At 42.8% G+C, this 22,983-nt stretch overlaps 1 protein-coding gene across 1 annotated transcript in view; it reads left to right on the top strand.

The window, feature by feature from the left end:
- Nucleotides 1-20,727, top strand: part of mtmr11 (myotubularin related protein 11) — a 29,395-nt gene extending 8,668 nt beyond the window's left edge. The window contains exons 2-17 of the mRNA XM_017433339.3: nt 1,200-1,269; nt 5,507-5,643; nt 6,637-6,706; nt 7,009-7,148; nt 7,386-7,470; nt 8,859-9,006; nt 9,296-9,383; nt 9,823-9,911; nt 11,415-11,542; nt 12,947-13,025; nt 13,280-13,350; nt 15,089-15,261; nt 15,888-16,058; nt 16,170-16,388; nt 17,010-17,327; nt 18,809-20,727. Coding sequence (XP_017288828.1) covers nt 1,200-1,269; nt 5,507-5,643; nt 6,637-6,706; nt 7,009-7,148; nt 7,386-7,470; nt 8,859-9,006; nt 9,296-9,383; nt 9,823-9,911; nt 11,415-11,542; nt 12,947-13,025; nt 13,280-13,350; nt 15,089-15,261; nt 15,888-16,058; nt 16,170-16,388; nt 17,010-17,327; nt 18,809-19,249 — 2,427 coding nt within the window. The 3' untranslated portion in view covers nt 19,250-20,727. The remainder of the gene's footprint in view (nt 1-1,199; nt 1,270-5,506; nt 5,644-6,636; nt 6,707-7,008; nt 7,149-7,385; nt 7,471-8,858; nt 9,007-9,295; nt 9,384-9,822; nt 9,912-11,414; nt 11,543-12,946; nt 13,026-13,279; nt 13,351-15,088; nt 15,262-15,887; nt 16,059-16,169; nt 16,389-17,009; nt 17,328-18,808) is intronic.
- Nucleotides 20,728-22,983: the final 2,256 nt, after the last annotated feature.

Here is a 22,983-nt window from a genome sequence, read left to right as displayed (position 1 = left end):
TGGTCCTCTGTAGGTGTTGAGTGTGTGTGTGTGTGCGTGTGTGTGCGTGCTTTAAGTCCCAGGTTTTCATGAGAAGGCTTCTATCACACAATTCACCATGCTGCAGAACTGTTAGCATAATATTTCCATCTGAGTAGATTCCTTGTTCTTCTGGTGTCGTTGCCGACTCAAAGACCTGCTTATGTTCTGTGATAAAAGCAGAACCTCAGCTAAAACAATCATTGAATTGTTTCACTGTGGACCGGGCCCGGTCAGAACTGCTGAGTTCTTTTTCTTTCTGTTCTCTTTAAAAGCTTGTTTGCCACCTGTATAATCATGCCGACCTCTCACATTGCAGCCCTCCGCTTATTATGGGATTTCAAGCTCATAAACGTAGATTGCCTTCACGAGTGGGGGTTAGTAGCAGACCTAAGTGAAAACATGTGTGGCAGTAAGCTCGCTGGCTGATTATAGGAGCCCTCTGTGGCTCTGTTGGACTCTGAAACTCTAAAACATGGAGGGCTGAGCTTCTTTGAGTCCACAGAGAGGAGTCAGGATCTGATGAGGGAAACAGAGGCAGGATTTAAATATAATCAGGACCAAAGGTGACACAAGGCCTCCTCCCCGGGCGTCGGTCGACTTAAAGTAATATCTCATCGGGCTGCGACGTTTGGAGACCTGAAAATCTGTTTATTTTCTTGCACTTTTAATTGTGTTTGTGACCAACGAGCTGTGTGGCCAGTTTGTTTTTGTGTGCACAGCTTGTAAAACTGTATTCCAGGATGTTATTTTGTTGCTCACCTCCACCCAAACTCTGCATCGGCCTGCCCCCACGTTTATGATTTAATCTACTTATCTAATTATTTATCCTCGGTGTGGCTTTTAGCCCCGGATGGTTTCTGTCACAGGAGAGCTCCTGTGCAGATGTTATGGAAACTGAACTGAAGAGTTCAACACGTCTGGGACGACTCTGCCACTCTCTTCAGGCTCTTCAGGAAAAATAAAACATAAAAATGTATTTTTCTCCATCCATCTTACGTATGATTTATTTAGTTTATTTTTACTCTTCAGATTTTGTATGGATTAAGTGTTTTGGATGCAAATCAAACCCACTCTGGTCATTTCTTCCTCTTCCTCTTCTTCATGCATGGCTGACTTTTGACTCAGACATTCTTATCGGTGATTAAACTCTCCTAATATTGTCTGTTTGTCTTGTAAAGGAGAGGATGCTGAGCCAGAGTAGCGCCAACGCACAGAGTCGAGACGTCTTCGGGCTTCGCTGTCTGCCAGGTAAGAAAAGAACGTCCTAACTTCTAGTCCACAGTAAGACATGACAGCAGCTGAAGAAAACTGAGCACAAAAATCCACTGCTGAAGGGCTTCTTCTATATGAAAGCAAAGATCCACCAGGTTCTGACCTCTGACAGCGTTTAATTAGCGGAGAGAAAAGTCCCAGCTCTGTTGTTGTGTCGGCACAGGAGCTTTTCATTAAGACGTCTTTAACTCTGCACACATTTATCAGCACGAAGCTGAAATGTGTCTGTGATTATTTGTTTTCCAACAGCGTGCTTTCTTCAAATACTTTTTTACTCTTGACATCACGTCTAAGATTTATTCTTAGATCTTAATATTTCACTGAGAAATGCTGACAATTTCTGCCTATTGTTTCTTTTTTGTGGCGCTGACTGTCAGCCTCCTCCTTAAAAATAAAAAATAAAAGTCTCACTTTTCTTTTTATTGCTTTCCACTCTTTTTCCACCTTCATTCCAGCTAAATTAGAAACACAGCAGCCTTTAAAAACCTGTCTTATGTGGAGCAGGAGGAGAGAACAGATGTTTCAGCAGAATAGTTTAGCTTTGACTCTTTTTTTTATTCACATCGAGACCTAAATTAGGTTGTCTGTGAGCTGAAGTTACTACGAGTATGCCATAAATAGATGCATTCTTTCTTGTTTGTGAACAGCTTCAGATTTCAGACAGTAAACTGTTTGCTTGCTGAGTGTGGAGCTAATTTGTGAGAACAAGTTCACTTTCAGGCACGAAGGCATCGTAAGTCGGTGAACCGAGTGAAAAGGCTCATGTTGCTCCTGAGGACTCTCACTTTCTCTTCAACAGGTTCATGCAAACACGTCTAAACACTCGCCCTGTTTGTGTGAAACAGTCCTGTTTGTTCAATGTTTGTTTTTACCCTAAAGTCTGGAGTTTACAGAAAGGGCCTGAAGTTTTCTGTCCAAGCAGATGTAAGTGAGACACAAAGACGACAGAATAAAAAAAGTGTTTGCAGAAGCCGTTTTATTCCGTCAGTACTTAACAGGCTTGCAGCATCGACGGTGTTCTCATGTGACACCGGGACACAGGACCTCAGAAACGGAGCCGGCCTGCAGGAGGGCAAACGGGTCAGCACAGCTCCGACAGTTACAGGTAGATCGTGTACCATTTCAGTGCTGCTCGTGGAGGAGGGGGGCTACTGTCCATCCACACACAAAGCCCGAGGCTGGGACCCCTTCAGAGCAACTTCACAATGTCTAAAGTTACTGAGGAATTTAATGGCTGCCAGTCAACTTTATAACGCCATGATCGATGGAGGAGAAACCACAGCTGTGATATATGGATACAGAAATAAATTATCCTTGTTTATTAAACTGGTTTGAAATAAAGAGGAAAGATTTTTATGATTTTTTTTTTTTAATTACAAATACCAAACATGTGATGTTGTTGACTGTCTTTTTATTTCATAAGGCTGATAAAGAATTACAGAAACATCTGTGGTGCAGAAAGTCTGTTGGAAAATGATATTGTAGTCTTATGATCAACATTCACACTATTTTCCTGTAAGTCTTATGGCATCTAACCACATCCATTTATTAATATTATTGTTATTATCATACTGTTTTTGTGCTGAACTCAAAGATCTAAGACTTTTTTATGCACACAACAGGCTTTTTTTCTTAAATATTCACACATGAGTGTAACTCTGTGTTAGTGAGCAGTGAGGCAGATTGAGATGCTGATTAGACAGCAGGATTATTGCACAGGTGAGCCTTAGCTTCCAGGAACTGCGTACAGATCTTTACAACACGGAGCCGTGCATCATCCTGCTGCAACATGAGGTGACAGCTGTTGATGTCATACCAACTTTGGAGCTAATATTGTCATATCTTTCGCAAACAAACTCTTTTTACTCTCACAACTCTGTGATACATTTATGTATATTTATAGAAATTATACATCAAAACAAAAGCATTGTTCTCTTCTTTCACTGCTGAGACTCGTGGTTTTCCTTCTTATCCCTCTGGAATGCAGAGAGTGCAAACATCCACAGATTCAGCTGAAAATATTCTTGTCTAAACTGGAAGAGAGGGCTCTTTTTATCGGGTCATATCTCGTACGTATCTGTAGAAACATAAAAATCTACATGTGTGACCGTCACAGATCTGCCTTACAGTTCGAGCCCCATTTTCAGTCTGTTTCTGCCTGCCTCTCGTTACCTTGGCTGTCAGGGAGTGAGAGACACAGCTGTGTGGTTACCATAGTTACCATAATGAGCCACTCTCAGCAGCTTTTAACATTTTATTTGATCTTAACACTTCTAATACAGTTCAAACTGGAAGAAAAAGCATATTTTCTTTGCTTAGATTATTATAAAGTTATGTTTGAATTTTGGGCAGCAGCTGCTTTAACGCTCTTCAAAATGTCTTCAGAAATCTTTAAGTTTTAAGAGTTAAACCCCACGTGATCTTCACTCCTCCTCCCCGTGGATTCAGGAGGGCAGAAGTCTTTCGTTCTGCGCTCAGATCAGCTGTAAATTAGAACCAAATGTGGATAAAAAGAAAAAAGCAGAATCTCTGAACATGTGGTTCACATACCTCTCAGATGTGTTTTTAAAAGCAGATCCTTCAGGTCTTCATCTCCTCAGATCCTGCTTTAAACTTGATGTCTGCCTGTTTGTATCAGTAGGTGTTAGATTTAAGAGACAAACTGTAATCAGTATGTAATTTCCCACGGTTAATTTGTTCTAAACTGCAATAGTTTGCTTCTTAGACTTTAAAAAAAGGAGCAAATTTGCATGATCCACCATGCAACCTGCAGAAGGAGATGTGAATCAACATTTAGGATAAAATAACGGGCCACGGTAAAACGGTTGTCTCATTAATTTTGCACTGGCACCTTTAATTAAAAGCAAACAGTTTGATAATATTGGAGTGAATGTGCTACAGGTGCAGCAGGGTTTTCACTGCAGTCAGAGCGATACTGGAAGAACATTAAAAACTTTCTAAGGTTAAAGGACAATATAAACACCTTCACTTGTCCTGCTGATTCACGCAGCAGTGAACACACGACTTCACGCTGCTGTCTTCCTCTCAAATCTTTTAGCCTGCAGGAATGTTTTCAGTTCTTTTTCTCTCTGGAGAGACGTTAAAGGGAGGCACGCAAAACCCGACAGGCAAAAACTCTCTGTTGCCTTAAAACTTTGCGTTAAAGTGTAATTCCTGCATTTACTCTGGAGTTTTTCCTGTGTGGTTTGGAAAACTGCATTTTAATCACAGCTCACCCTGAAGAGTTTAAACTGTAATCAGTAAATTATGGTGTTCTTCTTCCTCTTTCTCAGCAGCAGAAGAAGAGTTTCATGTGTAAAAATGGTCATTTCCTGTTTGTTTCCCAGCACATCCATTAAGCTGAGAGAGGAGAGAGGCTGTCGTCAACATGAAGGCCTTCCCTGTTCCTTTTACCAAAGCACTGAAGGAATTTGGTCCTTCCTCTGTTGATTTATGCGTTTTTAAAGGGACAACTTTGTCTTATTGTCTTTATCTTGGTCTTTTAAGAGAAGTAGAAACATTTGCTTGATGGCAGAGTCCTCTTGTTGTGGACACAAAGACCATTCTCTCCACATTTACCCAATTCTTGTCTCTGTTGCCATGGAGACGCACAGACTTGCTGGCAGAGGATTTGTATTCCTGCGGGAGACTTGTAAATGTGCAGCCTCACTGCTGTGTGTGTGTTTTCTGAAATAGTTTCAGATGTTCTCTTCTTTAAAAGTGTTTCACACACGTCTGTGTCTGTGTGGAAAAAGATTATTCTGGTTTGCTTTTGGAAGCTTTAGCCTAGAATTCTGTATTTTTCCTTCATTTGTCTGCTGCTATCCACGGAGAATGTCATAAACGTTAGAATCTCACAAAATCCCACACATTCCATGATCATTCCTAAACCTGATAACTCACTGGGGTGTACATTTAAACCAGAGTACAGTTTGTGTCAGTAAAGTTGTGCCTTTTATTGTTCTCTCTGCTTCTTCCTGCTCATCTGACTGAGAACTTGTAACAATTCAAGGACATAGTTTTTTGTATAGGATGTCGTTCCACCCACTCCCCACTGCTCTCTCCCTTTCTCAGTGCTGTTTATCTCTCTGTACGCTTCCTGTTGTGCATCCTGACAGAACCTCCACACTCGGTCATCACTTACACAAAGGAGTTGTCAAACACCGTCATACTCGGAAGTCTCCAAAACTTGTCTCGTGTCTGTCTTCGCCAGGCGAGTGTGTGCTTCAGAGGACTGTCATGGTGAGGAAGAAGCTGACAGCCAGAGAAGGTCGAGGCTGGCTCTCCGGTACCCTCTTCTGTACCCACTTCAGAGTGGCCTTCATGCCCCAGGACAGTCCCAAACCTGACGTGAGTCCTTTTTGACTTGTGTTCCTCACAGGACGACAGTTTGAGACCACTTCAGTCATGCTAAAATGCACACTGACTTTCACACCAGAGCATAATAAAAATAAATTATGCCATTCCTGCTTCATTTTGGAATTTGTAAATGCAACTTCAAAGGAATGACCATGATAAATTGTCTTTAATTATAATAAAAAAATGAGATGAAATGCAGAGGCAGTGTGAGAAAACTGTTTTGTTTTTACAGTTTCATACATAAAAGTTGGCTCCAATTAATAAAACGCTCTTTAAATTCTCACCTGCAAGTATTGAAAATAGGATGTGTGGATTTGAAGTAGTTTTATAGAAATAAGCAAATGTTGCTGCCCATCAGCCTGGAAGGGTTAAAGGTCATTTCCATGTAATTAAGAGTCTATCATTCAACAAAGAGAAAAATTATTATTATTATATAAAAGTAGGAAAGATTGAAGACAGCTTCCAGTCTTCCCAGCAGATTCACCCCAAGGTCAGACCATGCAGTGCTCAGAAAAATGACAAAGATCTTCCTCTCAGAGTCTACAGGCCTCCGTCAGCAGGTCAAAGGTCATTAGGGGACTGTTGGTAAAAGACAGAACAAGTGTTGCTTATTTTAGAAGGGTTGTAGAGGAAAGTCTCTTCTCTCCTGGTTTTTATTTCTATCTTCTTATTTATTTGCTCTGTTGTAGTTTTTAACAGTTTGTATGATTCACTGACTGGGTGTGCTTTGCTATTGATGATTAATATTAAATTAATAAATTGTGCTGTTATTTATCTGAGGTTTTATTTATTTAATGCAAAGACTCAACTTATTTATAATGATGCCCTGATAAATAAAATCAAAGGAAGTTTCTTTTTGCAATTACTGTATTGAGAATAATGTCTAAACTAATGTTTTCTTTTACTTTTTGTTCTATACAGTTTTAGAAATATTTAAAATGACGGTCTAACATTGATTTTCTCTGTAAATGGTTCCAAATGCAGGACAATGCAGATCCAGTTCTTCTTGGAGAACATGATGTTGCTTTGGCATCCATAGAGAAGGTTGTTGCAGGTGAGGGAAACTTATAAATGAATTATTGGATTATTGATTAATGTTTTTAATTGCCAGGCGTAAAACGAGCTAAAGGAACAATCAGTTATTGCTGCACCACAACTTTTGTTTTAACAAATAAAGTGATTAAACTAAAGGTTCTAGAGACGGAAAGTTGACTGTTCTTATTTACGTTGCATGTTTAAAATGCAGTATTTAATCTCTCATCTTTTATTAGCCGTGCAGATTGTTTAAATCCAGGCTGGCTCCTGACTGGTTTGTTTTTAATGTTTAACTGGTATTTTTCACACCGTTGGGTTCAGTTGGTCCCAACAGGATCAAGCTGGTGACCCCAAACTCGTCTCTGAAGTTCACGCCAGAGGAGTTGGTGCTTTACTGTCGGGACATGCGAGTCATGTGCTTCCTGTTTGACCGCCTGACCCCTGATGCTCAGGTCATAGAGGTGTGTTTGTGCTCCAACTTGCTGTCTAATTTCATTACTGCTGAATCATCTACCCTGAGGGATTGATGGTCTTTAAAGGATTTGAATTCTGCAGCTTTTTTTTCAGTGTGTTGTGAGTCAGATTCAGGGCTCCGGCTGTAAGACGGCAGCACAAAGAAGCTGATCTGAGTGCAGATCCCTGCTGAAAGTTGATGACCTTTGTCATGTTGATGGGCTCACTGTGCTTTCCCTCCTCAGATAACCTACACCATCGCCAAGACCTACCAGCCTCTCAAACCTGGATCCGTTTTATCTTTCCAGAACGCTGCCCTTGGGAGTGTAGGTGAGTGGTTTAATGTATGCAGCCTTTCTGGAACTGATTCAAGGTCTTATTATTTCATCAGACTGTCTGTCAATCCATGCTTTTCTGGCTTCCCAAGGACATAAATAGTAGTCATGCAGTTCATTGCTGAGATAAACATTAGAAATGACTTGTGCTCGTTGAATGAATATTATTATTACCAACAGTTTAGCTGAGGTGTGAAGCAAATGTCCACTCGGATCAGAAGCACAAATCGTTTTTTGTGTGTGCCTGTTTTGAAAAACCTTTTGAAAAAATGTGTTTCATAGTATTCTAGCTTCACTTTTCACTCCAGAGACAGAATGCACAAAAATCTGTGAGCACATTTTTGTCATCTCTCCGACTTCCTCTGTTAATTCTGCCATCTGTAAATCCATCCGAGTGTGATGCTGGAGCTCTGAAAGGCAATGCAAACGTGAAACTGGAAACATCATGGATTCTGTGCAGACTCCAACAGCATGTAAAGCTCACATCTCCTCAAGCTGCCAAGACTGGAAATATTCTCCTCGGTGACGACACAATGAAAATACTGGCTTTGAAACCAAAACCAGATGGAAGGAAATCTGCAGCGGTTTGAAGGATGGGAGGCTTTCTTTGACACTGATTTAAGAGCTGAGTTTAAGAAACCTCCCAAATTAAATGTATAATTAAGCAATCAGAGGGTATGAATCATTTTTAATCAGGCTGACAGGTTAAAAACAGACCTCGAGTCGTGTGCAGCTCTGAACCAGCCGCTGGCTCCTCACATATGGAAACATGAGCCCGGCTGTACAATACATCCAGCTACGTTAAAGCTACGCTAGGCTGGCCTCTCTGTGGACGACTGTCAGCTCTTGGATGAATAATGCAAGCCCCCCCCCCTCTGCAACAAGCATTTAGATGTCCTGAAGTTCAACTCTGCCCTAAGGGTCAAGTGTGTCTGCCCTGAATCCAAAACATCACAGTGAGTCTTAGAGAGTCTGAGAGTCTGAGAGTGTCCACCCGAGGGACAGGAGAAATGTTGGACAAAGGATGTGAATATGGAGCTGGTAGGGAGGAGGAAGAGAGAAAGTTCATGGCTGCAGTGAAAGAGGATAAGCAGAGGGTTGGTGTGACAAAGGTTGAGGCTGGGACGGGGGGGATGGAGGCAGAAGATGCTGCCATCCTCCCACTGAACCACCAGGTCTTAGTCTTAATCCCAGCCTTACAGCTTCAACTGTCATTTAAAACAGAAAAACATCAACTCCTCACATTGTAGAATGTTGGCATACATACTGGTATTATACACAGTTTCAAGATCTGATCTTTTTCAAATGTCACACGTATTAAAACATTATTTGGACAAGATGCAAACCTCAGTCGAAGCGTTTGAATCATTTTTCCTCCTCCAGAAATGAAGCAGTTTCTAAGCAACCGCCGCCGAGACGCCCACATGAACTGGTTTGAATCAGCCTCGGAGTGGGAACAGGAGCTGGAGCGATGTGGAGCCACGAGCTGGAGGGTCAGCTCCGTTAACGACCGCTTTGAAATGTCAACCAGGTAAAGCTGCACGCTGTGCATCGAACAGGATCACCAAGTTAGGAATAAAAGACATTCATCCATGGGAAACCCTGGAAAAGATTGTTTCTGATGCATTCCTTTCATAAAGATGAAACAAGGCAGCTCCTCCAAGCTGATGGATGAAAATAGAAACCACTTAGTGTGTTCAATACATTTGTCCTGTATTGATGTTTTTCATGTAAATTAATACATTCATCTTCCTGGCAGCCATGTCTCTACTGTTTATATTCTGTCAGTAAAAGGAAGCCTGTTCTCTGCTTCCTGACAGTCTGTCCAGATTCATCGTGGTTCCACAGAAGGTTCTGGACACAGAGCTGAAGAAGAGTTTCGCTCACTTCAATGAAGGACGAATTCCTGTGAGTTTCACGACAGAGAAGCAATTTAATTTACTGCTTCATTTGACACAGCTCGATCCATGGACAAATAAGGATTTCAATCCCAGAAAACAAATGTTATGCCTCCTGTTACTGTTATTCTAATCTATAATCAGAGAACAAAGTAATCATCTTCTGCACAAAACTCATCAATCTCCCTCTGCAGAGTCAGAAGAAATCATCTAGAAATTAAAAAATACATCAAAATGTAACTTCTTATTTCCCGTGCATTTACTGCATGTACAGAATAAAACATTTTTTGTACAAACATGTGTAAGCTTCATTAAAGGAATGATCCTTTAGCTTTTCATTATCATTCTTTCTCCACAAATTACAAAGGAGGAGCAGATTCAGTTTGTCCTTTTGGAGGAATTTGTCATGGTGAAAGGTGTAATTAAAGACTGTGACTGTTGTTTTGCAGCGCTGGTGCTGGAGGCATCCCAGAGGCAGTGATTTACTACGAATGGCCAGTTTTCAGAACAACATCTACCACGAGAAAGACGACATCAGGTCTCTGAACGCCTAAAACTTTAACACAGGTCTTTATTGTGGAGTGTAACATTCAGGTTTTTTTAACTAAATTCCCAAATTGTGTTTAATTCGGTTTATTCTGGAGGTCTGCTGAAAGCTTTATATGCTTTAATCTTTAAACGACACGTTCTTATTTACATCTTCAGTCTGAAACGTTTTAGTTTTCGTCTTGAAGACGTCTCGCTGTGATTGGTCACAGTTTGTCAGATATTAGAATATACATGAAGAGCGTTTCTGTCCTTTGATTTGGAAACATCTGAACATGTTGTTCTGAAGTCTGAACGAGAAGTTTGGTGTTTTCTTCTTTTACACAGGTCTGAACAGTATCCACTTCAAAAGTGAAAAGATTAATTAGTCGTTTGTCTGATAACTGGCTAACTTCTTATCATCCTCTGCAGATGATAATGTTTTTCTCCCTGTCTGTTAGCAAAAAATCTCATGAACCGCTGGTGAGATTTTAATGAAACTTTCAGGAACTAATCAATGGATGTGTCTCTACAACTGATTAACATTTAGAGTTGTATTGATTTAAGATGGCTCCCACAGCCAACTGACCGTAGTAAACACAATAATGACTATAACTCAGCCAGGTTTACAGATATTGAGCTAAAACCTGGCATGGTAGTAGCTGAGGCTCATTCCCTCCTCACATCCTGAGCTCTGCTCTGCTGCAGCTGGCAAACATTAGCCAACACAAACGTGGCTGTAACTCAGATAAAATTACAGGAGTTTAGCTCAAACCTGGCATGGTAGTAGCTGAGAGTGGTTGCATTCCTTGGAGGAAGGCTGGACTCTAAACCTTTAGGGCAGTAGTTGCAGACTCATCTGCTCTACTCGTACCACCGAACAGTGACTGTTTTACAGATTAGTGTGTTAAGGAAGTAAAAACCACACTGCTGTCAGAACAAATCCATAAACATTATAAAAAAAAAAAAAAAATTTAGCAAACTCAAGCTTCTATATTTGTTTTTATTGATTTTAACGGTTCTGGTATTTATGTCCGTTCATGGCTGTTTAAAGTCATCATCTAACGATCAGTCGGTTACAGACTCCTCTCTGTAGCCGGCCTCTCAGTAAGCAGTTTATTTTTACCCCTCTGTTGTGAAGATAATCTTGATAGTTGTGTGAACAACAGGAAATAAATGAGAACGACTGAAAGCCACAGGCTGGAAACTGCACGTTCTTACTGAAACTCTCTGAAGTCATGTGTGGTTGGTTTATTTTAACTTTTTTGAACCTTTTGTAAAGTCACCATTCATTAACAGCTTACTGCTATGGCTTGAAATGTGATTTGAGTTTTATTTTTTTCACCAGATTACTTTAGAATGAGTTCTGCGGTTTAGAAGCATCCTCTTCTGTAAAACGGCTCTGATATGAGAACCTAAATCCCAGACGTGACGTGTGGAAGCCTCCAAAGCTCAGCTGATTAGAAAATAACGGGCTGGTAGCGGCGTGCTAACGGCAGGATGTGCTGCTCTGCAGGAACCTGGAGATGGTTCTGTTTGGGTGTCAGTCCTCGCTGTGTGTGGTGGTGGAGCTGGGGGAAGAGCTGCCGTCGCCTGCAGACATCCAGCTGGCTCACTGCCGCCTGCGGGCCCTGTGTCTCGGAGGTGGGCTTCAAACATACACACACACACACACACACACACACACACACAGGTAACCAACTGCATCGCAAATCAGATTTAGCCTCAATCATAACAGCTGTGAGAGCTCATTAACTTACTAAAACTTCTTATAAACCTCTAAACAAGTAATTATCATTGAGTTTTATCAAGTATTGTATTTTCCGCACTATAAGATGCACTGGATCATACGACACGCTGTCAATGAATGGTCCATTTTCAAACTTTTGTCAGCGGCTATAACTGAGCCTTTAATGCTGCGAGCGGCGCAGCTTTGTAGTTTAACCAAAGTCGTACTAAAATATTATGACTTCTTACAAATAAAAGGTGTACTGTCGTTTTCTGAGAAAATTGAAGGCTGTTAATAGCGCCTTATATTCCATAAAATACGGTAGAAAAAAAAAACCTGTTTCCTTTAGCAGGTGATGATTCTGACTCTGAAACAGACCACGCAGTGAAAAGCAGCTGTAGAAGAATTGTGAGGATTGTATATTTATGATGAAATTATGGCCACTTAAAAGAAAAAAAGTTAAGGATGAAACTTCATATATTTTTTGTTGTTGTTGTTGTTTCAGAGTTTCAACATTAAAGCTGGAATGTTGAGAATAAAGTCAAAATTCAAAGACTAACCCCTGCGCTCCTGAACCAGACCCTATTTGTCCCTTTTTATTTATTTTTTGTTAATATTGTAGCTGAGACTCTTATTTCCTCTAATGGAAAACCTAATATAAATCCTTAAACACTATTAGTCTTTTTTTAACATAATCAGACACAATTACTGTATGCGCTTTTCTCCTAGAACGGAAGAAAAGCATTTTAAAAAGTAAAATAAAATAAAAATCTTTATTGGATTCACATTTTCTGCAGCATTTTTGAACTCTGTAGTTTTCACTTTTAAATGAAGTCAGAAAGAGTTTTTTTATTTGTTTGTCTCACATCCTGAGCTCGTCTGAACTGGACGAGAACATTTAGAAAAGTTGTTTGGGATTTTCCTGCCGGCTGTGAGACACTCTGTGTTGGTTTTGTCTCGTAAGCACAGACTGGTTGAGTAAAAGACGAAGACGAAGCCACGGCTGCCCACAGCTGCAGGCGGTGAAGCTGAAGGGCTGAGCTGTCGCTGTAAAGGTCACTGGTTATCACAGTTCACACGTTTGTCAGTTTTCTGTTTCGTCTTCTTCACAGCGTCGTCCTGAAACACTCACACAGTCAGATTTCACCTGGAGCTCAGGAGTTTAAATCTTTGCAAAATGAGTCGAGAGAAATGCAGAGATACGCTGTTTACTGGAAGTCTTCCTGTTTGATGGGCTGATTGGTGCATATTTTTGGTTTCAAGCAGTTGTAATAATATCTGCTCTGACCTGACCCCGTTTCTTCTGCTTCGGCTCGTAGATATCTCCACATCTGTGTCGATGCCTGATGATAAATGGTTATCTACGCTGGAGAGCACCCACTGGCTCGACTACATCAGGTAAAACCTCTGATTGTTGAATATCATCGCTTCATAAATGTTTTCTGGCACAAACGTGACTTTTTATAGCTGTACATGTGTTGGCAAACTGTTGACTGACTAAAAAACATCAAGAACTGTGATCTGGGTACTTTCTGTATATGTCTTTATTTTGAAATACATGATTAAACTAGCCTTCCTCTCCGCCTCTTTTATCCCAACATGTCATCAGATGATGTTTATTCCTTGACATATTCCAAGCCTTGTGTGTGCAGGTCCTGTCTGAGGAAGGCTTCAGAGGTGGCCTGTTTGCTTCGCAGCGGTCACCTGACTGTGGCTCTGCAGGGTGAGTCACGTGAAGCCGGACCACGGCTCATTTAATTCAATTCATTCATTATTCACGCCATTTACCACCAACAACTCCACTCCACTGAGCCTCCATGCCTGAAACTTCTGCTCCACATGAGAGAGAAAAACTAAACCTGCCTCCTTTCAAAGATCTGTTAGTCCCACCTGACGTTACAGCGAATACAGAAGGCAGAAACAAAATCACTCAGGTCCACGTCCTGCTTGGGTTTTCCAAACACTCGATCAATAAATTGTGCCAAACGTCTTGGAGTATATCATGCTTTAGTGTTGTTTTTGTGTGATTTATTGTATTTTATCTTGTGTGATTCCACTCTTAAATCTGGGATTTTAAGATTCTGTGTCAGTTCAGGAATTTGTTGTCATTGTTTGACTCGTTGTTGTTGAAAATGGATTTTATTCCTTCAGGATGTTCAGGTTGATTTCAGCTTCGACCAAATCAAGAAAACAACAAGAAATTATAAATGAACAATCTTCTTGTTGTTTTGTAAAATAAAAGTTCCTCTTTTTCTAAAATAAGTGCTGCAGTCAACAGTTCACAGTTGGTTCAGTAAATATGGTGTGAACTTGTTGCACGGCGCTGGTGTCCTGTTTGACTTGCTGATGAGGACGAAGATGAAGATGAGGATGAAGATGAAGATGAGGACGCTCCACCGCAGCCTCTGCTGCAGCTTAGTTTCTTCTGTAGTTTGGTTCTGCAGCATTTCGGAGCCGTAAATCGTGCAGGATGTGTTCAGTAGTTGTTCTTTTATAGATTTTCCTTATTTTTCTCCGGTAAGAAAAGAAACAAACATCTGGATTTGCTTTCGGTTCTTGTTCTGGTTCACATGTGTGTCATTGAGTTGGAAGTTCCTCCTTCAGGTGGCTGCATTTCTGCAGTTTTGTGCTGTAAACCAGAAAGTGTTTGTTTGTTTGTTTGTTTGTTGGGGATCAGAGGTGTTGAGTTGGGAGCATCCAGCTGCCTCTTCTGTTTATAGACTCAACAGATTTGGCAGCAGATTAGTGTTGGTCCTCAGCTTTTTCTTTTCTTGTAACTGGAAACTTTTATTAATCAGCTGCATTTTTAATTGTGAATGAAGATAAAATAAACAATAATTAAAGGGATATACTGCAGATTGTTGATTTCTAATCATCTGATCCCCAGTTTTTGATTGGATAAACACCCAGCGGCACAGAGTTATTCAAACAACGGCTGCTCCTCAGCTGAAGATGTTTCCTTTGAGCTGCTGCTGTTTAACATCATCCGCTGTTCATCTGTTTGCCACGCCGCTGCAGATCTTCCACCGACTCAACCGGAGTGTTACAAAATCCCCCAGAAGACTCTTTATTTAGTTTTCCCTCGCTGCTTTCATGTCTGCAACAAGGTGCTTGTCCTTCATCGTTCCTCCCCGCAGTTCTTCCGTCTGCCTGCCTCATCCTCCGTCTCTGTTCAGTTTCAGCTGAATGAAATGGTAGTTAGAAAGGAAAGATTTATGCGTCCCTTCAGTGCTCTAAAGTGGAAAACTGGCCTAACAGCACTCCAGTCTGGTGATAATAAAATTACTCAGCACATGAGTCATAAAGATGTGGTCCTGCCAGGGTTTTGTAGTCATCAACTTGAATATGAATGTGGCCAAATGGACTCATATTAATAAAGATTCCTTAAGGTGAAGATAAATGCTCCTTTGTTTGGGTCAGACTTTATAAACAGCCTGTCCTGCCCTGTTATGACCTTCCAGAGGTGGAGGACCGGGACATGAGCTGCGTGGTGTCCAGCCTGGTGCAGGTGATGTGTGACCCGCACTGTCGGACCCAGCAGGGCTTCCAGGGCCTGGTGCAGAAGGAGTGGGTGATGGCCGGCCACCGCTTCTACAGCCGGATCAACTACCACCGGGACAGCGACAAGGAGGAGGTGAGGGCTGGCTTGTGGCTCATAAAACCCGGGTGGTCCCACACTCTGCAGCAGGCCAAGTCAAACTGGAAATAATCTGTTTGCAGTTTTGTTTCCTTCTCTGAACAAAGAGGAGCAATGAAAGGAGAGAACCTCTTCAGTCCGGCCACAAAAAAACAGGTCTGCAACCTGCAGCTGACTGGATGCTAAATTATTTTATTTTCCACAAATATACAGAAGTCTCTCACAGACCTACATAGTTTAGTTTAGATTTGGCTGGGACATGAAGGTGTTGTTCCAGTCCGTGCATGCAAATTAAAGCTTTATGAGAAAGTCCTCAAACACCCCCCCCTCCCTCCTGCTTCCTTAAACTGATTACATCTCATCCTGGCTCTTGTAGCCAGTCCTGCTCTCTGCATGGAGGTGTGAAACTACAGCAGAGACTGAGACTTCAGTAAAGTTTTACATTAGTTTAGTTTTTTCTTACGTTTCATGACACAACAAAGATCCTCCTCCTCTCCTGTCTGTTACCTTTTAACTGTTTCTTGTCTTCTTTTCCTCCCTTCAGCCTCATCTTCGTTAATATTTCTTTTTTCCTCCCTTCAGCCTCATCTTCGTTAATATTTCTTTTTTTCTCCTCCCGTCAGTCTCCAGTCTTCCTGCTCTTCCTGGATTGTGTTTGGCAGATGTGGTTCCAGTTTCCCTCCCGCTTCCAGCTGACGGATGACTTCCTGTTGGCTTTGCACGACAGCATCCACCTGCCGCTCTTCTCCACCTTCCTGGCAAACTGCCAGCGGGAGCGATGCAAACGTTCACAGGTACCAAACACCTGAGAGGGAACCGGTCTCGTTTGAAATGGGCCTGCACAGCTCTGAAACTGTTTGCTTGTTTACAGGAATCTGATCCCAACTTTCTGTTTCTGTCCCTAGAACCTCGGCCAGTCCTACACCCCTGTCAACGGCTGGAGGGATGTTCTGAATCCGGACTCTTCCTCAGACCCGTCGGATCCTCCTCTGCCCCCGGTGTGGGACTGGGCCCTGCAGTACAGCCAGGAGAGACGAGAGCGTTTCACCCAGCCCGTCCCTCCACCTGCTCCGCTCCAACTGCTGCTCAACGGCAACCTCAACACCAACCCAGACGCTCACAGGGTACATCCACCACACCTTTACCTCAACCCCTGAAAACATCTATTCTTTTCTAAACAAGTTGAAGCCAGAAGTGTTTGACAGGTGACCAGATGGATCAGGGGTTGATTTGCACAGTACCACAGCTCCCTCTTGTGGTGACCATAAAACACTTACAGCAGGGGTGTCAAACTCCAGGCCTTGAGGGCCGCTGTCCTGGGAGGTTTAGATTTTTCTGCTCCAACACACCTGATTCAAATGGTTTAATTACCTCCTCACCAAATCATCAAGTTCTCCAGGAGCATGGCAACAAGTCATCTATTTAAACCAGGTGTTTTAAAGCAAAAACACATCTAAAACATGCAGGAGAGCGGCCCCCGAGGAATGGAGTTTGACACCCCTGACTTACAGCTTCTTAATCCTCAAGATGAACAGCAGCACAGAGGTTCTGTGCAGATAATATCATCTAACTAACACTTGTTTGTTTGTTAATAATTCTAATTCTAATTAAACTGACCACACTTTTATTTAGAATCTAAATCTGAATCCTAAATTACTTCCCTGTTCTGTTATTGTGACACTTTTAAAGGTTTGCTGGTGTCAGAAGTTTGACTAACTGAACTTCACGTTTCTTTCTGCCACCAGCTGGCCGACACCATTCCCGGCTCGGTGTTCCTGCTCTCTCGAGGCACCTTCACCTGCCCGGCCAACCTGCCGCCCTGGCGCAGCAGCACCTCAGGCGTTTACAAGAAGAGCCACCGGAGGGCGCCGTCCTCTGAAGGCGTGCCCGGCCTGGAGAGGCTGCTGAAGGCGTGGGCCCTCACCGAGTTTCCCCAGAGCATCCCCTCCACCTTCGGACCGCAGGGACCTCTTGACCCCTATGAGCCCCTGCTGCCCCTCCTCATGGGGCCCTGCATGGGCCTCTGGAGGGAGTGTTACCTGCGGGGGGCGCTCCATGCTCAGGTGTGTGCAGTCAGTTGATCTTCATTCACAGTCAGACAGAAAGCATCAGATGGTCTGTCAGGTATAAATACCTCAGGGGGGAGCGTTTGCCTTCTGTTTCCTGTTTGTTCAGTCGATGACGTTACTCCTTTTATATTTCGATCAGTTGTCCATCCTTGTATAGATAACTCCGTACAAGGATGTGGCTCAGGCTGTGATGTCTGCACAGCAGGATCATCATCTCTATGGTGATGATAAGAATAGTTGAGGGCTGTGTGGGAGGCTCTGCTAGCCTGGTTTATTTGAGCTGTGGAGGAAATTTAATCATGTTTACAGTTTAAAGAGTGCTGTTGTCTTCAGTTTCACACAGTGTTAAAACGACACGCTGATTCAATAAATCTTTTCTTAACGTTTAGTCACTCAGGTACAGAAGACAGCCTCTGAATCCGTGTTTGCAGAGCTCAGATACAAAGGATACTGGAAATGTACAGTTAACATAAAAATGACATCCTCGAACATATAAAGCATCTTTATTTCTGGCATTTTTAATAAATGCATAAGAAATTCAAAGAAAATTGAATTTTTGTGACAAACTGATGGGAAGAAGAATCTTAAAGATCTCATTTAAAATCGGTTCTGTGTGTCGACAACACGGAGGAACCTTTTCTGCCGCAGTGAGTTAAGATAAGCTTAACAAACACAAAAACGTTGATCTGAAAGTGATCAGGAGTGAAGAGCAGTGACAAGCAGCCAGTTTTTAGTGTTTCGTTAGTCGGAGTGAAGCTGTTTTGGTGTGGAGGTCAGCTCGTCTTTCAGGCTGCTGTGAAGTCCAAATATATTCTGTTTGCTCCATAAGATTTATTGTTCACCTGAGTTTAAACAAGCGTCTGCTTATTGTTCATAAATCTCCATCCCTCTTACAGCCGTCTTCATGGAAATATGTTTAATTTATTTATTTATTTTTATTGTTTCAGCCATGTGTCCACCCTGGAACAGCAGTGTAGGAACTCCAAAACAATATTTTTTGAAAACTGAGAACAAATGTCTTGAAATGCCGCCCTTGTGGAGATGGTTGAAAACGATGATGTCATAACGCCGCTGCTAATCTAACCTACGAGCTGACGGCGCCGTCTTCTTCTTCTTGTGTTCATGTTGTACACAGGGTGGAAGTTTGATGCCCAACCTTCAAGCCTCGTTTCCTGTTTCTGGTGTATTTTTGTGGCAGCGGTACAGCGCCACATACAGGCCTGGTAGAGTTACTACAGGGTTGATTTTGGTGGTTCTGTGTGGATGAAGACGTTTATCTTTTTAGAAATAACAGAAAAACATCAGACGGTTGCCTTTAGTGCTCTTCCATCTCTCAGTACCTTCCACCTGAAGGGAAGTTCCCAGGTGTAATAAAATAGATCAACAGACCAAAGCGGACCTCTGGACCAGTTTGACGTCCGTAATGTCTCGTGCCGAAGTGAAGGTCCCCCTGACTGTCCTGTTTCTGTCCTCAGGCCTTTTCTCATCCCGTCTCCACCAACAGCCTCCATCCTGTGGAGCGTCTGGCTCAGGAGGTGCAGCAGCTCAAAGACAAGCTTGCGCAAATATCCACCAGCAGCAGTTCCGACTCCCCCACCGTGACGCCGGAGCCCCGGCAAACCGACACCAACCTGAACCGGAGCACCAACAACAGCACCTTCCTTTACCCGGCGTCCAGGACTCAGGCCGCGGGGGCATCCAGAGCAGCACCCCCACCTACCTCCACCAACCACCAAACCTCCAGGGGCCCCTCTTCCACCTCCAGACCTGGCAACAGAGACGCCGCGGGCGGCAACAAGCACTCCTTCCTGTTCAGACACTCCTCAGCCACAGACGCTCGGCACAACCCACAATATTACCCCCCGCCCAGTAACGCCAAGCTGCCCAAGAGCAACGGAGCGTCGGTGGGTTTCTGATGTCTTCACTGGTCCCCTTCTGAGCAGGACGTTTGTGTCATCAGGCTGAGAGCACACGTACGTATTAAACTGAGCAAACAGTCATGATAATCTTAGACTTTTCAAATAAACACAGGACTTCTTGTAGAAATCCTACAAACTGGACTTGTTGTAACTTTAGAACAATCTGGAAAAGCTTTGATTAATAACGATGGGACTGTAGATAATGTCTTCTCAAGAAGTTATCTTCAGTACGTCTCTCCTCTGAGTCAAACACTTTCAGGTTTTATAAATATCTAAAACTTATTTTGGACTTGAACAACAGGAAACCTAACAGAGTAAACGGAGGCAGGAGCGTGATTTGTTTCAGGCCGAACGCACGTGTGACACGTTGTTGTTTGCTCAGATTAACACGCAGTCTCGGTGTGCTCGCTCTCAGCTCGACGGCACATTAAAAGTCCTCCAGGCCCTTCAGTTTAACGCTGAGACGAGACCGGAGGACAATGGGACACAAAGGGGTGAACTGAACCTGGACCAGTGCCTCTGCTACTCAGTGTTGGTTTTATATATTCGTGTTAACACAAACTGAGGTTACAGAAAAGCAAAAACACCAAAAGTGAAAACAACAGTGCAGATTCTGTCTGGCAGGGTATTTCTGTAAAAATCACCTTTCGAGGAGGACATAAAAGCTCGTACTTTCCCACATCAGGTTGATGAAATGATCAGGATGTTTGTTTTTAGAAGCACTTTGAAACAAAACAGGAGCTTTTTTTATGCACTTAACCTTTAAAACCCCAATGACCATCAAGCTGCAGGTGCTTTCCATGTTCCAGTGGCGCTGAAAAGGAGATTGGAGTCGTTTCTGAAGACTGCCGGAGCGCCGGGTCCGCTGACTTTAATGTGGAATTTAGGACATGAGAGCTATTTTTGGCTCCTCTCTGCTCGTGTAGGACCCACATTCAGTTCACAGTATTATGTTTATCTGAGAGCATTTCAGGTCTTTAGTCATGTAATCATCTTCCAAGTATTATTTATGGTGATGGATGTTGGTCATATTTAAAACCTGATGGTGAAACCTTAAAGTAAATGCCAGTGTTGGAAGCTTCTTTAATTTTTCCTCTGTTTGCAGTCAGCATGAGGTCAACATCTCGGTGACTTTTTAAACCAAACAGGAAAGTATTTGTTGTCCGAAGAGGTGGACGTTACTTTCAGTTCTGCTCTCATGTCAAACGGTACCTCACTTGATCGCACTATGAATTAATAAATTGTTGTAAATATTCAGCACAAAGCCAACCCTTTTGTTCGTCTTCCACGGTCTCTGTCCCGTCACGTGGAACATTTCATTTCACCTCCTGCTTTCACCGTTTATTTAATGTTTTTGGTACGAACATCATTTAAATTTGCCAGATGTAAATATATTTTTTTTGTACGAGTTTTCAGTTCTCGTTTCTGTTCACGATAAAATGCATCTCTCCGAATAAAACATTGGCATACACAGACTCACGAACTTTATTTTTTAACAAAATAAATACCTACAAAATGATCTGGAACACTTAAAAGTAGCGTGGTGTTTTACAGGGTTTAAAAACAATCAGAGCTCATGTGCAAAAGAAATGATAATAAAAAAGGTCAATACTGTCACAGTTAATGTTAAAAATATAAAATATTCCCTCCTGTTGGTTCATGTGAAGCTCTGGTTTGCTACCCTAAAGATTTTAAGCCATTTTTATATAAAAAATGCCCAATAAGGTGTTTGAAAATAAGAAATGAGGTTTTTCTGCCACATTTATTAGCATGATGCCCAACGGTCTCTGGAAAAACAACATAACACCTATAACTCACTGATGATGGTGTCATGTTCCTCACATTTCACCGGTTTCCAAACAAAATTAAAAATTAAATAAAAAAAAGGAAAATAATCACAATAATGATTGTTAACTGGAGTCCAAAGTCAGTTTCAGGACAGAACCGGAGCCATCGCATCTTCACCCCCACCGGCTGCCGTGCTCCTGTAGGATGCCCGAGGGGCCGTAGAAGTACCCCGACGAGGAGGGGCCCAGGCCTCCCAGCTGCTGGATGGACTTGCACATGGGGCAGGGGTACTCGGACAGACCCTCGATGTCCTCGAAGGCCATGTTGACGATCTGGTCGCAGCATGGCGTGCAGAACAGGTGTCCGCAGGAGAGGCGCTTCAGGCGCGCCTCGTAGGAGATGCAGCACTGGCAGTGGGGCAGGTCGGGCCCCAGGGACAGGGAGCCCGTCAGGGAGCTGCTGTCCAGGCTGCCGGCCTGACTGGAGCTCATCTTAGCCGGAGACCTGACGGGAACGAAGGTCGGAGAATCAAACCTCACATCAACCGAACACAGCTTTGTTTGGTTCTGAGTCCGGCCTAAAGTCAACTCCTGAATAATAAAGATGTATACAGATTCAGGAAAGATCAGGAACAAAACACAGTTTTGTTCCTGATCTTTTGACAGTTTTTAAAATTAAAAGTAATAAAATTCCAAACACTGCCCCAGAGTGTAAACTGTTGAGTAAAATTAAATAAAACTGCCAACATCATAAACCCACATTTTATTTGTTAAGAAACTACCATTTTTGAAAAGAAATAAAAGAGAAAAGCTGGGACAGGGGCAACCAAAGGCTGTAAAGGTTTTTATCTGCCATCAGAATCTTATCCTGAGTTTCTGTGGCTTCATTCATTCTTCTCCTCTGCAAAGCGTCTGATTTTATTTGTGAAAGAGCAGAAAACAGAGTCTGTCTGCAGGTGATGTGAACAATCAGAGCTGCAGATCAGGCAGAGAACAGGTCAGACCTGAAACCAGGAGGTGCTGATTGCTCAACAACAAACGTCTGTGGATCTGCTCAGGTGTGGGAAACCTGACGAGCAGGTCACGATTCTGGGTCACTGACACACACATTCATGTGAGTCCTGCAGGATGCACGTGAGCATTTCATGATGTCCAAAAGTCTGCAGTGACTCAGGAACCTGTTGTCATAACAACTGAGAAGTCCTAAAGAAGAAATCCGTCATTTCTCCCAGCAGGACCGAAGCTGAATGAAGCTGAAATGATAAAAACTCTGAGCTCTCCGGCAGCTGCACCGAGGATTACACAATTAGGGCTCATCACGTGGTGATTTCAGCACGAAGAGGTTCGGTTCGGCGCATTTCAGGCCCCAATCCACAATAAATAAATAAATGAAATAAATAAAGATGATGATGATGATGATGAGCTCTCACCTTGATGAAGATGAGTCTTTGAAGCAGTCGAAGCTGAGCGCCGCGAGGATCCTCCAGATCAGGTCCATCATTCCGGTTCCTCTCATGGTCCAGAACCCAGAACCAGAACCTTCTTACTGACGAGCGGCATGTTGGACACAAACACGCGGAGGCGCTTTAAGATGGGAACAAACAGCCCTCCTCTTCCTCCTCCTCCTCCTCCTCCTCCACTCAGGAGAAAATCAAATCTGCTCCAATCCGCCTTTCAGCCGCTTTCAGTCCGACTGAAGAGGAGGCGCCTTCATCTTCCCCATCAGCTTCATCATCTGCAGGCATCTGAAGGAGGTAAACAAAGCTGCGTCGATCCGGAGCTGCTGCCGGTGCCTCCTCCTCCTCCTCCTCTGCAGGAGGACGCTCTGAGGCAAACTGACAGGTTTCAGTTTTATTATCAGACCTCAGAATGAGGCAGGATTAAACTCGGTTTGTTTAAATCAAATAAAAAATGCAAATATTTAATTTCTTTATTTAATAATAG

Source organism: Kryptolebias marmoratus, linkage group LG16, assembly GCF_001649575.2.
Source record: "Kryptolebias marmoratus isolate JLee-2015 linkage group LG16, ASM164957v2, whole genome shotgun sequence".
Classification (NCBI taxonomy): domain Eukaryota; kingdom Metazoa; phylum Chordata; class Actinopteri; order Cyprinodontiformes; family Rivulidae; genus Kryptolebias; species Kryptolebias marmoratus.
Note: the sequence above shows the minus strand (reverse complement) of the source record. Positions and strands in the feature narration are given on the sequence as shown.